General features: G+C 48.6%; 1 protein-coding gene across 6 annotated transcripts in view; it reads right to left on the bottom strand.

The window, feature by feature from the left end:
• EML1 (EMAP like 1) overlaps positions 1-12,720 on the bottom strand; it is a 177,638-nt gene that overhangs the window by 65,130 nt on the left and 99,788 nt on the right. For all 6 annotated transcript variants that reach the window (XM_066344748.1, XM_066344746.1, XM_066344749.1 and 3 more), the window contains exon 2: positions 7,947-8,129. In XM_066344748.1, coding sequence (XP_066200845.1) covers positions 7,947-8,103 — 157 coding nt within the window. In that variant the 5' untranslated portion in view covers positions 8,104-8,129. The remainder of the gene's footprint in view (positions 1-7,946; positions 8,130-12,720) is intronic.

A 12,720-nucleotide genomic window follows, 5' to 3' on the forward strand; every position in this document is an offset into this window, starting at 1 on the left:
CATCCTTTCCCCTTCATTCTCTCTTGCTCTCTCTCCCCCCTCCTCCCGCAGCCATCGCTCCGGATGCTGACGATGGCACCAAGCAAGTTGGCCCCGGGTGCTGAGGATGGCACCAAGGCCTCGCCTCAGGTGCTAAAATAGCTTGGTTGCTGAGCAATGGAGTCATGGCCCCAGATAGGCAGAGGATCACCAGGTAGGGGCTTGCTGGGTGGATCCCAGTTGGGGCGCATGCAAGAGTCTGTCTCTTTGCCTCTCCACCTCTCAATTATAATAAAAAAACCCTCAATGTGCAATATTTGATAAGTAAAACTTTCCATCAGGCCTAAAAATAAGTTCAATAATGCAAAGTATAACTATGTATGTAATTATGTGTGAAATCTACAGCCTATCTAACCATTATGGATCAAGAATTTCTAATTATCTCTTTCAAAATTTAAAATATGCCTCTATTTTGAACTGGAGAAAACAATCTGCTTTTGCTTCTGCTTTTGCTAAATTAAAAGACAAAGCAGGTAACTGACCATGTAGTGGGGAAGATTCCTGTCTGTCACCAACACCTAGCAAAATTACAGGTGCATTTATCCTTGGATCTAGCAATCCCACTTCCAGGAATTTAGCCTAAAGATACACTGGTAAAAATACAAAACGCCACAGGTACAATTATTTGTAAATTATTTGTATAATGAAGGACCACCAATACAGACTGGCGTAAATGGTGGCTCATCCTCACAGTGGAGTACTACGCAACTGTGTAAAAGGAACAAGGATGGTTTCTATGCACTACAGTGAAAAAAGCAAGAGATGGAACAGAATGTAGATATGTTACCTCTTACCTACTATGCCAGAAATCAGCTGGTTCAAAACGGTAACATATTATCTCATTTAAAAGGGATTTTTAAATGATCAGCATGCACATGAATCAAGTTTTAATATATTGCTTGCTAGATAGATGAAGCAGTCCATGATACCATGTTTGTTTATTTGAATTCTCAGGTTTGGGTCTAGTAGTGCAAGAATCCTGTAATACCTAAAATTCAATATAATGGAAATGTATATGGGGGGAAAGCCTTCAATGAACTGATTGCAAAAAGTCATTTATCGCCACCCCAAATTTCCATCAATGGATGAACGAAGAAACACTATGTTGCATATCCCTACAGTCAATTACAGGCAGCCCCAGTCCTCGGGTTACAAACAAGCTAGCTTCTGTAGGTTTGAAAGTGGTTAAGTACTTACATTCACAGAAAGGTAAAAACAAATACTATGTTAAGACAAACTCGATCCAAGTTGCATTTAATGGGTCAAGGTACCTGTTTCAACTCACACACAAATTCAACTTCAGAGCAAACCTCCGGAACCCGTCTCGCTCATGACCGGGGACTGCCTGCATGTGAATGAAGTAGACACACGCTACAACACGGATGAACCTGAAAACATATGCCAGGTGAGCGGAGACAGTGGCAAAGGCCTCATATGGCATGCTTCCATTTACAGGAAATGTCCAGCACAGTCAAGTCCGTGGAGACGGTAAATTAATGGTTGCTGGGAAGGTGGAGGGAGGGAGCAAGGGGAAACAAATACTAATGGGTGTGGGGCGTTTTCTGGGTGGTAAAAATGTCCTAAAATTTGATAGCGAGGTTGGCTGTACAATAGTATAAAAAATAAAAACCAACGAGCTGTACACTTCAAAAGGGTGAGTTTTATGCTGTGTGAATTATATTCCAATAAGGCTGCTATAAAAAGTCATTTATTAGATGCCTGGGAAAATCAGAATGCTGATTTGATATTAAGTAATCATTTATTTTTTAGTGTAATAATGGTAGTGTGGGTTTTTAAAAAGAGGCTCCTTGGCCTGACCAGGTGGTGGCATAGTGGATAGAGCGTCAGACTGGGATGCAGAGGACCCGGGTTCGAGACCCTGAGGTCGCCAGCTTGAGCACGGGCTCATCTGATTTGAACAAAAAAAAAAAAGCCCACCAGCGCCAGACCAGGCAGTGGTGCAGTGGATAGAGCATTGGATTGGGATGCCGAGGACCCAGGTTCAAGACCCCGAGGTCGCCAGCTTGAGCACGGGCTCAACTGGCTTTTGAGCAAAAAAAAAAAAAAAAAAAAAAAATGCTCACCAGCTTAGACCCAAAGTCACTGGTTCAAGCAAGGGGTTACTCGGTCTGCTGAAGGCCCGCGGTCAAGGTACATATGAGAAAGCAATCAATGAACAACTACAGTGTCGCAACGAAAAACTGATGATTGATGCTTCTCATCTCTTTCCGTTCCTGTTTGTCTGTTCCTATCTATCCCCCTCTCTCTCTCTCTCTGTCCCTGAAAAGAAAAACAAAAAATTTTAAAAATTAAAAAAAAAAGAAAGAGGCTCCTTGTTCTTTAGAAATAGATACTGAATTACTTCGTGGTGAATGGATACGCTGTCTCGAACTTGCCTTGAGATAATCCCAGTGGGGTGAACAGAGTGAATGGGGGGCTGGGAGGAATAGTAAGGAAAACAAAACTGACTACATGTTGGTAAATAATGAAGCCAGGTTAAAAAAAATAAGAGGTAGCCTTCTTCCTACTTTTATATACATTTGAACATTTTCATTATACGAAGTTTAAAAACAACCTTCGTCTCTGAAAAACTGAATGCACCTACTAACCCCTTTTTCTGTAAATCACTGAAGAACCCCTATCTAAAGCAGGGGGCAGGTAATGAGAAGAACAGAAGAAACTACAGCGTGTTCTGTGCAGAAGAAGGCAGAAGTTATTTTCTGTAATTAGCTGATGTGCTAGACAAAAGATAAGGAGAAAGAGGGGAAAACCTGCTAATTGTGGTTAACCAGGATAAAGAACTAAGTTAATTATTCATTAATTAAATTCACTTAAAGAGCTTTTAAAAATTTTAATTTGCTAGTTGTAGCTAGCTAATAAAAATCGTAAAGGGACAATAACATAATATTTCACATGATCACATGCTGAATACAATCTATTGTATCTGGGATACTTTGCAAATCAAATCAAACCTTGAGGAAAGGAACTCTCATTTCTGGCCACATAGTTATTCATTTCTTAAATATTTGACTGGATTTGAACAATGCAAATTTAAATAATATTACTGAGGGGTGTGCACAGCAAAGCGACGTGGGTGGTGGACAGAACCCGTCCACATGTCCAGCCAAGCCTTGGGGTTCAGACCCAGATTTTCTCTGGGCAGCTGGGTAACCTGGAGCAAATTATTCAATTACCTGGAGGCAGCTTCTCATCTGTAAAACGGCAGATGAATACCTCCCTCCAAGCACTGTGGAGAGGTGAGATGAGCTCTAGTCTATCCAAAATATCTATTGCAAAGCCCAGCACCTCGCCAATAAGGAACGGGAGCTACGGTGTTACTTGAAACAGCAGGGTTAAGTGTTCGCACAGCAGAGGCCCTCAACAGCAGTGGCTGGGCTCAATTCTGAGGCTAGGTTTCCACGTCCTGGGACAACAGGACTGACTTGTTTACCAGCATCATCAGCCTCTGCTTTTTGGTGACATTTATTAAGTCTCTGACCATTAAGAGGGCTAGGAATAAAAATGCTTGCAAGAGTACATTAAAGTTTTATAAAAAGCAAGTGGTCGAATTACAGCAAATTTAAAAAAAATTTTATTTAGTGAGAGGCAGGGAGGCAGAGACAGATTCCCACATGTGCCCCGACTGGGATCCACCTGGCAAGCCCCCTACCAGGTGATGCTTTGCCCATCCAGGGCCGCCGCTCCATTGCTTGGCAACCAAGGAACTTTAAGACCTGAGGTGAGGTCATGGAGCCATCCTCAGCACCAGGGGCCAACTTGCTCAAACCGAGCCATGGCTGTGGGAGGAGAAGAGAGAGAGAGAGAGAGAGAAAGAGAGAGAGAGATGGGGTTGGGGGGAGAAATAGATGGTCACTTCTCCTGTGTGTCCTGACTGGGAATCAAACCCAGGACTTTCACGCCAGGCTGATGCTCTATTGCTGAGGCAACCGGCCAGGGCCATTACAGCAAAATTAAAATGAGAAATGGGAACTACTGGTTAATTAACTACTGGTTAATGCCCAGCAAAGCTGACAGCCCACAGGCACAGGGTGATGAGTATATTGTAACCCACATTTTACATTTCAAATCCTGTGATGCCCTCCTAGCGCCAACATGGAAATCAGTTGAGTGTGTGTACAAAGGATCTATTATTTAACTCCAAATCATGATTCCCGTCTTCTTGAGAACACGTGAACCAACCCCAGCTCCGGAAGTTTGCTGTGACCCCCAAGGCTGGTCTCAGTGCAGTGAGGATCAGACTTGGTGGTAAGAACGGAGTAATTTTTAAGACAAATTTCTTCTGCTTATTAAGGAATATACACCAAAGAACATTTAGAAGCCAATTAAAAGATTAAAAAAGGCCCTGGCCGGTTGGCTCAGTGGTAGAGCGTCAGCCTGGGGTGTGGATGTCCTGGGTTCAATTCCGGTCATGGAACATAGGAGAAGAGACCATCTGCTTCTCCACCCTCACCCTCACCCTTCTCTCTTTTTCTCTCTTCTCCTGCAGCCATGGCTCGGTTGGTTCAAGCACATTGGCTCTGGGTGCTGAGGATGGCTCCGTGGAGCCTCTCCCTCAGGTGCTAAAAATAGCTCAGTTGAGAGCATGGCCCCAGATGTACAGAGCATTGGCCCCCAAAAGGGAGTTACTGGGCGGATCCCGGTTGGGGCGCATGCGGGAGTCTGTCTCTCTCTTTCTCTCTCTCTCTCTCTCCTCCTCTCCTCTCACTTGGCATAGAGAAGGGGAAAAAAGACATATGAGAGGGCAACCAGTTTTCAATATTAAAAATTTTTTTAAATACAAAAGGAAAAGGAACACAAGATTAGCAAAGTTTGGGAGCTTAGGTAGAGGCTGATTCATCCTGGGACCCAGTATCTTTGGACTAGGAAGAGTTGGATAATTAGTACAATAGGCCATCTAGGGACAGGAGAATATTATTTTTAAAAGGTAGCCCAAGACACAGCTCACTCTGCATGAACTAAGGGCACAGGCATTTTATGGGCTTGGCCACCGTCCTCCCCTGTCCCGGGAAGCCTTGACCTTGATCTACGAGTGAGTTATTTTCATGAGGCTACAGATCTCACTGTTCTACCAGTTAAGTCACATGAAGAATGATCAAGTAAGTCAAAGATCAGAGGTCATGATAACCCCCTTCCAGTAAGGGGAGTACTGTCACAGAGAGGAACTAGAATTATCTCCTGGCCTCATGGGCCATACAGAGGCCACGAAGTGAACACACAGTCCAACACTGAGGACGAGGACAGCCACCGTCACAGCACTCACCATGCCCCTGCTTTGAGCACTTTAAGTGCTGACGGCCATCCAAGGCAGCCCACTCCTTTGTGACACAGCCATCCCCACCTCTGGGCGGACAGCACAGGGATGTGCACCCAAAGCTCTTGACAACTAACCTTCAGGGGCAAGGATTCACCAAACATTTAAAAATTAGTATGCCATGTGCCCAGTCTAGTTCAGGTCTGTATGAGAGTGACAAGCCAGAATAATGTAAAGTGATCATAATAATGTGGCCTTTTAGAGACCAAAGGAGGGGCCCTGGCTGGTTGGTTCAGTGGTAGAGCATCAGCCTGGCGTGTGGAAGCCCAGGTTTAATTCCTGGTCAGGGCACACAGGAAAGGCAACCATCTGCTTTCCCCCCTCCCCCTTCTCTCCTCCTCTCTCTCTTCTTCTCCTGCAGCCATGACTGGATTGATTTCAGCTCATTGGCCCCAGGTGCTTGGGATGGCTGCATAGAGCTTCTGCCTCAGGTGCTAAAAATAGCTCAGTTGCAAGCATTGGCCCCAGATGGGCAGAACATTGGCCCCATACAGGGATTGCTGGGTGGACCCAGGTGGGAAGAAGGGTAAGTCTGTCTCTGTATCTCCCCTCCTAGAAAGAAAGAAAGAAAGAAAGAAAGAAAGAAAGAAAGAGAGAGAGAGAGAGAGAGAAAGAAAGAAAGAAAGAAAGAAAGAAAGAAAGAAAGAAAGAAAGAAAAAGGAAAGGAAAGGAAAGAAAAGAAAAAGAGAAAAAAACTGAAGAAGATTTGCCTAAAATCAATTTTGACTAGAAGATTCCCCAACCAAACCAGGGCTATGAAGCGCCAGTTACCCAGACAGAGGGGCCCATGCTGGGGCCAAAGCAATGCCCCCAGAGAAGCAGCCCCAGCGCGATGAGGGACTCCCCCCTCTGCTCCAGAGTCCCCTAGTGAACTGAGGACAAGCAGGGACAGCCATGGCCCCTCCACTCAGGGGACGCCACCACCTCATCGACTCTCTTGTGGTCTTTTTCCATTTCTTGATGCGACCTTCTGATGATTATGCCTTGATTTTCACTTATGAAAAGAATGTTATAAGGAAACATTGGCTCTAACCATGGGGAAAAAAAAGAGATTTCTCTTAGAAGTTTTATAAAAATCGAACTTTACTTTTAATAAAAAAAAGATAACTCCTGGACAGCCCTCTTGTATTATTTCTATACCACCCCCCCCCCAATTTTCTGAAAATAAAGAAGCTGTAGAAGTCTGTAGTTTTATAGGAAGCAACTACTTTGAATGTACCCTTTAGGATACAGGAGTCATCAGAATTATTTTGGGAAAGCAGAGTAGGTCAAGAACACCTAAAACATCCCGGTCTCTATTTAAAATACCCTAATCGCTTTGCAACTTAGAAGGAGAGGAAGATTACTTAAAAGGATTATTCAAGAAGCAGACATCGCGCAGGGTGTGTATCTCACACCGAGCTGGTAATGATTGCCCCAAAAGACAGAGAAATAGATTATTTTTCCGCGGAACTGAGGAAAAACTGAGTCCTGCATGAGACAGTGCCTTCTCCTGACTCCAAGGAAAATACGGGAACTGTGAAACCATTTGTTAAATCCAAACGAAATAAGACGGTTCACGTTAAGGGGACATTTTACATGCCACAATCTCAAAATGCTTTAACGGAAGGAACTTCACAGCCAAGAGCAACTTCGTTCTGCTTTCTAGGGTTGGCCAGGAGGAAAAGTCATTCTGGCAAAAGGTGAGCCGTGCAAATCGGTGTAAAGCAGACAGCAGGGTAGGAACTAGTCAGCCAGGAGCTGTCAGGAGGCGATTTGTTTCCAAAATTTCAAAAAGAAAGGTTGCTACAAAGTTACTTAAAACAAAAAATACTGCTTTTTTATGTTTCCTTCCCAGGGGCCACAGGGAAAGGAAGTGAGTGTTGCAATCTGCCAGAAATCCACTAGGCATAGGACCCCCTGGAAGGCTACATGCTGACTGACAGCAGGGAAGGAGACAGAAAAGAAACAGGAGGTTCTGCCCAGAAGGAGCCCGCTCACTCGCTAGTGGGGAGGAGGAGTGAGTGACAAACTTCAGGATTCTGAGCCACTCAGGGAGGGGCCTGTCCCCGCGGTGTCCCAGCGTGTGGCCCGGGATCAGTTAAGCATTAGCTGGACTGAAGCAAACGATAGTATCGATATAAGATGAGTGCAGAGAAAGAGACGAGAGTTAGCAAAACACTTTCTAGGAAGCAGCCTCCTAAGGCCCCCCGACAATGGGGGGCAGCCTCCTAAGGCCCCCCGACAATGGGGGGCAGCCTCCTAAGGGCCCCCTGACAATGGGGGGGTACGTGCATGTGCAAACTAACTCTATTGCAGAGAATCTGGATAAACGATTGTTCTCACTGTGGACAGTTCTTTCCTGACCCTCCAAGCATTTATTGGTCCCCTACAAGTGTGCCCCTCTGGGCTGTACATCCCCAACATGAAGCCAGAACACACTGTCCTGCTCTGTATGATGCATGCGGACGATGCTGAGGTCGTTCTATTGTTTTTCTAAGTCTCGCCTCTCGGCCAGGGTTGGAGAGTGCAGTGTTATCAGCCGGAGGGAGGCTCGTCGGTGAGACCGAGCCCCCCGGACGCGTGCAGTGCCCACCTTTGGTAGGTCCTTTCCTGTTGAGCACGGCCTGCTGCTCCTCCGTGATGTTCAGCCGCCGGACCACGTCGGCCAGCGCCGACTTCAGCAGCTGGATGTCGTCTTCTTGCATCTGGACCCGCTGCTCCAGGGAGGCGATGCGGTCTGTCACCTCCATGCTACTCGCCGCGGAAGCGCTGTCATCTGAACCCAAGGAAAGGAACAAGTGAGTCTCACGTGCTCCCCAGGGAATCCGGCCCGTAAACACGCGCGAGCCCACTGCCGTAACAAAAGAATTAAAAATCGACGACCAGGGCCTCTCCGCGGACACCACGCGAAACCTCCCAGCACGCAGGGCGGCAACAGCTCCTTTTACTACCGCCCAGCCCTCTTCTATGTTAGTGCTTCTCAGCTTTTGAACTGAGGTTTTAACTGCTATTGTATTTTTCTAGATGCCGGCGGCTGCCTTGGTATCGTTTCCATGATACCGGAGAACCTCGGGAATGGAGGGGGCATATTCTAATCTGTCTGTTTCTTTCTTTGTGTCTGTGACAGAGACAGAGTGGGTCAGAGAGAGGGACAGATAGGGACAGACAGGAAGGGAGAGAGATGAGAAGCATCAATTCTCTGTTGCAGCACCTCAGTTGTTCATTGATTGCTTTCTCATATGTGCCTTGACCAGGGAGGTTACAGCAGAGTGAGTGACCCCTTGCTCAAGCCAGCGACCTTGGGCTCAAGCTGATGAGCCTTGCTCAAACCAGATGAGCCCGCGCTCAAGCTGGCGACCTTGGGTCTGGAACCTGGGTCCTCCACATCCCAGTCTGACATTCTATCCACTGCACCAACGCCTGGTCAGGCTAATCTGTCTGTTTCAACTCAGCACACATGCTGGAGTCCACTGCATGGTCTGCTGGCTTTTGCCCCAACGGTGCTGACAGGCAGGTCGAATCATCACAAGACCACAACACCCATTGGGCAAGACTTTTGAGGACTGGCGACTCCAACTCGGCAGTGGGAGTGGGCGACTCTGTTCGGCAGGCAACCCTCACGGCCACGGCCACCTTTCCTGGTGCAGAACCGTTGACTCCCAGTCCCTCCTCGGGGTGCCCCAGCCTCCGTGATCCTCCTTGCTCTCTGCCCCCTGCTCTGTCTCCCTCCCTTCCCTTAGCACACTGCAGCCGTGCTGACCTCCCCTTCACGACGGCTTTCGTACTTGTTGCTGCCTTTGCTTGGAACATTTCTCAGCCAGCATTTTCCACAACCGAATTCTCCCGTTCTTTAGGTCTCAACTCAAACGGGAGCCTGTCCCTGACAGCCTCGCCGAACGCCGTCTCTCCCGAGACATCGGCCTTATTTCTTTGTTCACGGCGCCATGACCCACGACGACCCTCTCGTGTGTCTGCTGTCTGCGTCCCCCAGCTACAACGGGGGCACCGCGGAGTCGCCGTCCTGCCAGGTACAGCCGACCCTCCCGGACAGCGCCCCCTGCAGACGGCAAGTGATAAGCCCAGAAACGACACAAAAGAACTGCCCGGAGGTTCTGGAGAGCAGCTAGAGCAGCGTGGAGACGCTGACGGGGCGCTCACACTCGCTTGGCAGAGGACAGACGGACAGCTGTACATACAAGTAAGTTCCCTTTTCCAGGGCGTTTAGCCAGGACTAAGTGGTGCACGCGTCGGGGCAGGGTGGGGGGTACACACGGAAAACCCCAGAGCTGGTTTCTCCTAGGAAAATCAGAGTGAAGTCCAAACTCTGCAAGCACTGAAGGGAAAGGGAGAAATCCCGGGAAGGGAAAAGCCAGACAGGGGACCCCCAAGCTCTGGGGATTCCCGTACACACTCACACGGACGCAAGCACTCCAGCTAACGACACCCGTACACACTCACACGGACGCAAGCACTCCAGCTAACGACACCCGTACACACTCACACGGACGCAAGCACTCCAGCTAACGACACCCGTACACACTCACACGGACGCAAGCACTCCAGCTAACGACAGAAGATCGGAACTGAGGTCGGAGCGGCAGCCCGAGAAACGGCTTACGGTCCAGGCCCAACGAAGAAAGGCACCCGCGGGGACAAAGGAGACAGCACTCATGAGAGGAAAGCGGAACACGGACTCTCCACAGCTTAACTTTCGTAATGCCCAGGACGCAATCCAAAAATTACTGAGAACGCTCTAGGAATCACGAAACGAAACGTACTCTCAAGAGAGAGAGAGAGAAAAAAAATAGAGTACAAATCCAAAAATGAACAAAACATTGGCACAGGAAAAAAAATGTGAATAAACAGTTCACTAAAGAACAAACAGGCACAGGGAAAGATGTTCAATGTCATTAGCTAGTAGTAGGCAAAATGCAAATTAAACGCACAATGAGATATCACCACAACCTACTGAGATGGCTCAAACACAGAATTCCGGCAAAACCAAAGGCGGTGAGAGTCTGGGGCGAACGAGGCTCTGCCACGCTGCTGGGGGCACACAGGGCGGTGTGGGCACCCTGGCAAACAGCGCTGCAGCTTCTTATCAAGTTAAACATATACTGACTATGTAACCTAGCAATCGCTAGGTACAGCGGCTCCGTTCAGACTCGGTAAAGATGGGGAACAACTGACATGTGCTCCAACTGGTGAACGGGTCAGCTGTGGTACACCCACACCGTGGAGTACTATGCAGGGATACGAAGGGGAGCTCAGTGGATACACACAATTTTGGGTGGCTCCCAAAGGCATCACGCTAAGCGAAGGGTACACACCCAGTCTCGAAAAGGGTACACACGGTAGGATCCCATTTACGGGATTCTGCACAAAGCTAGATACAGTACAGGAGAACAGATCCCTGGTTGCCAGGGGCTGGGGGAGGGGCAGAGCACAAGGGAGTTTGCGGAGATTACAGAAATGTTCCGTGTCCTGGTGCTGGTGGTAGTTACACGCGTCTCCCTGTGTTAAAATACACAGAATGGTCTCAAAATAGGAATTTCATTGACTGTTAAAACCTGAAAAATAACTTCTTGGGAGTCCAAGCGTGATCAGGTCTACGCACTGGCTTTGTCAGGTAGGGGCTCTTCCTGCTTATTGAGGTTGGTGGCTGTTACACCATGACATCTCAGCAAAGGGGCGTGTCAACGAAAACTGAGGGCTCGTGGCTCAATCGAAGGAGGCCATCCTTAAGTTCTGTACAACATCTCGTGAAGAGACAGCGGTCCGTGGGATTTCTCCACTTGTCCTTGGACCTGGTGGGGGGGGCAGGAAAGCCCACCTTCACAATGTCAAGCCAAGGGCAAGGGGCGGGGCATGAGAAGCATAAAAGGGCATCTTCCCTCTGTCCCCTGAGGAGTGAAACAGCTGGAGGAAATCCTCCCACATGCGAATAAAGATGAGCGGGCGAGTCCGTGGGACAGCTGCCACGCGGGAGCCACCGCACGCCTCACCGGAAGACCTCGCCGCAGGGAGAGGGCAGGGGGGATTCTCCTGAGCCGGAGAGGCCGTTCTAGAGCAAAGCCAGTGTTGGGGAGGACTCGCGGAAGAGGCAGATGCTTTAGGCATTATTAGCATAGACTCTGGACTCGAGTTGCCTGGGTTCAAATCCCAGCCTTACTGCTAACTAGCCACGTTGTATAGGGCACATTATTTTATTGTTACGTGCCTCAGTTTCTCCATTTGTAAAATAGGGACAACAGTTATCTAAGATTGTATCAAAAATGAGTTAATATATAGAGCACTTTTGCATGTCGTAAACGCTTTATCCATGTAAGCTATAATTAAGCAATTGTCACTCTCTTTCTTATTACCGAGAAAAACAACCAATGTAAATTTAAGCTTAATTTTTCCTTGAAAATTCCTATGTGCTGTCTACGCATTGATATGCAAAATAGCACTGAGAAATTAATTAGAAATCCGTGTTGTAGGAACAGCACGCGCTGGCGCAGGGGATCACGCGTTCCTCTGGTGTCTGGGGGCTGGCTGCGTGGACGGCAGCTGCGAGGGAGCACGCGCGCTCCCCGACGGGGCCCGCCACCGTGGCGTGGGGGCCAGCACGGCCCTGAAGCAGGATGCTGGCCTCGACCGCACCACCTGCCTGCGCACCGTGGCGTGGGGGCCAGCACGGCCCTGAAGTGGGATGTTGGCCTCGACCGCACCACCTGTGCTTCCAAATTAATCGCAACAACACACCACGTCAGACAAGGCGGCCTGCTCTGGGTTCGAAACATTTATTTGAGTGCAAAACAGCACCGTGTGGGCCTTGGTTTGCTCTCTCAGAGGTTCTAACAAAACTGTATAGACCAGGCTCTGTTTTCATGATATTGCATAGGAAAAAGCCTCATTTTAAAATTTTACCAAAAACCCCCCAAACCTGAAAAACAAAACTCGAACCACCTGAATACCTCCTGCCTCCAAACTCAAGTGATTAAAGAGCTGCCACGTCTGGTCTGCTCAGAGGACCTCGGCGGGCGAGAGGGGCTGGGGTTTCTCCATGACAGCCCGGGGGCTCTCCAATGATGCAGCACCGCCGTGTTCACCCGTGACGAGCTGTCTGCCCCTGCGGGTCACCACGCTCGGGGGCGCACTGGGGGCCGCCTGCCAGGCAGCCAGCACGTGAACTGTGCCCCGTCCTTCCGCCTTCCCGTGCACAGAAAAGGCCAGCGTGGTTCAACGACTTTACACACCAGTGCAGCTGGGAGAGAAAACGGATTAGCAGAATAAAAAACGAGACGAAGCCGAAGCCGCGTTTCACGGACACACACCGCTTTCTGACCCCTGCCCACCTCACAGCCCGCCCCAGTGCAGGACGG

Source organism: Saccopteryx leptura, chromosome 6 (genome assembly GCF_036850995.1).
Source record: "Saccopteryx leptura isolate mSacLep1 chromosome 6, mSacLep1_pri_phased_curated, whole genome shotgun sequence".
In the NCBI taxonomy this organism is placed as follows: Eukaryota; Metazoa; Chordata; class Mammalia; order Chiroptera; family Emballonuridae; genus Saccopteryx; species Saccopteryx leptura.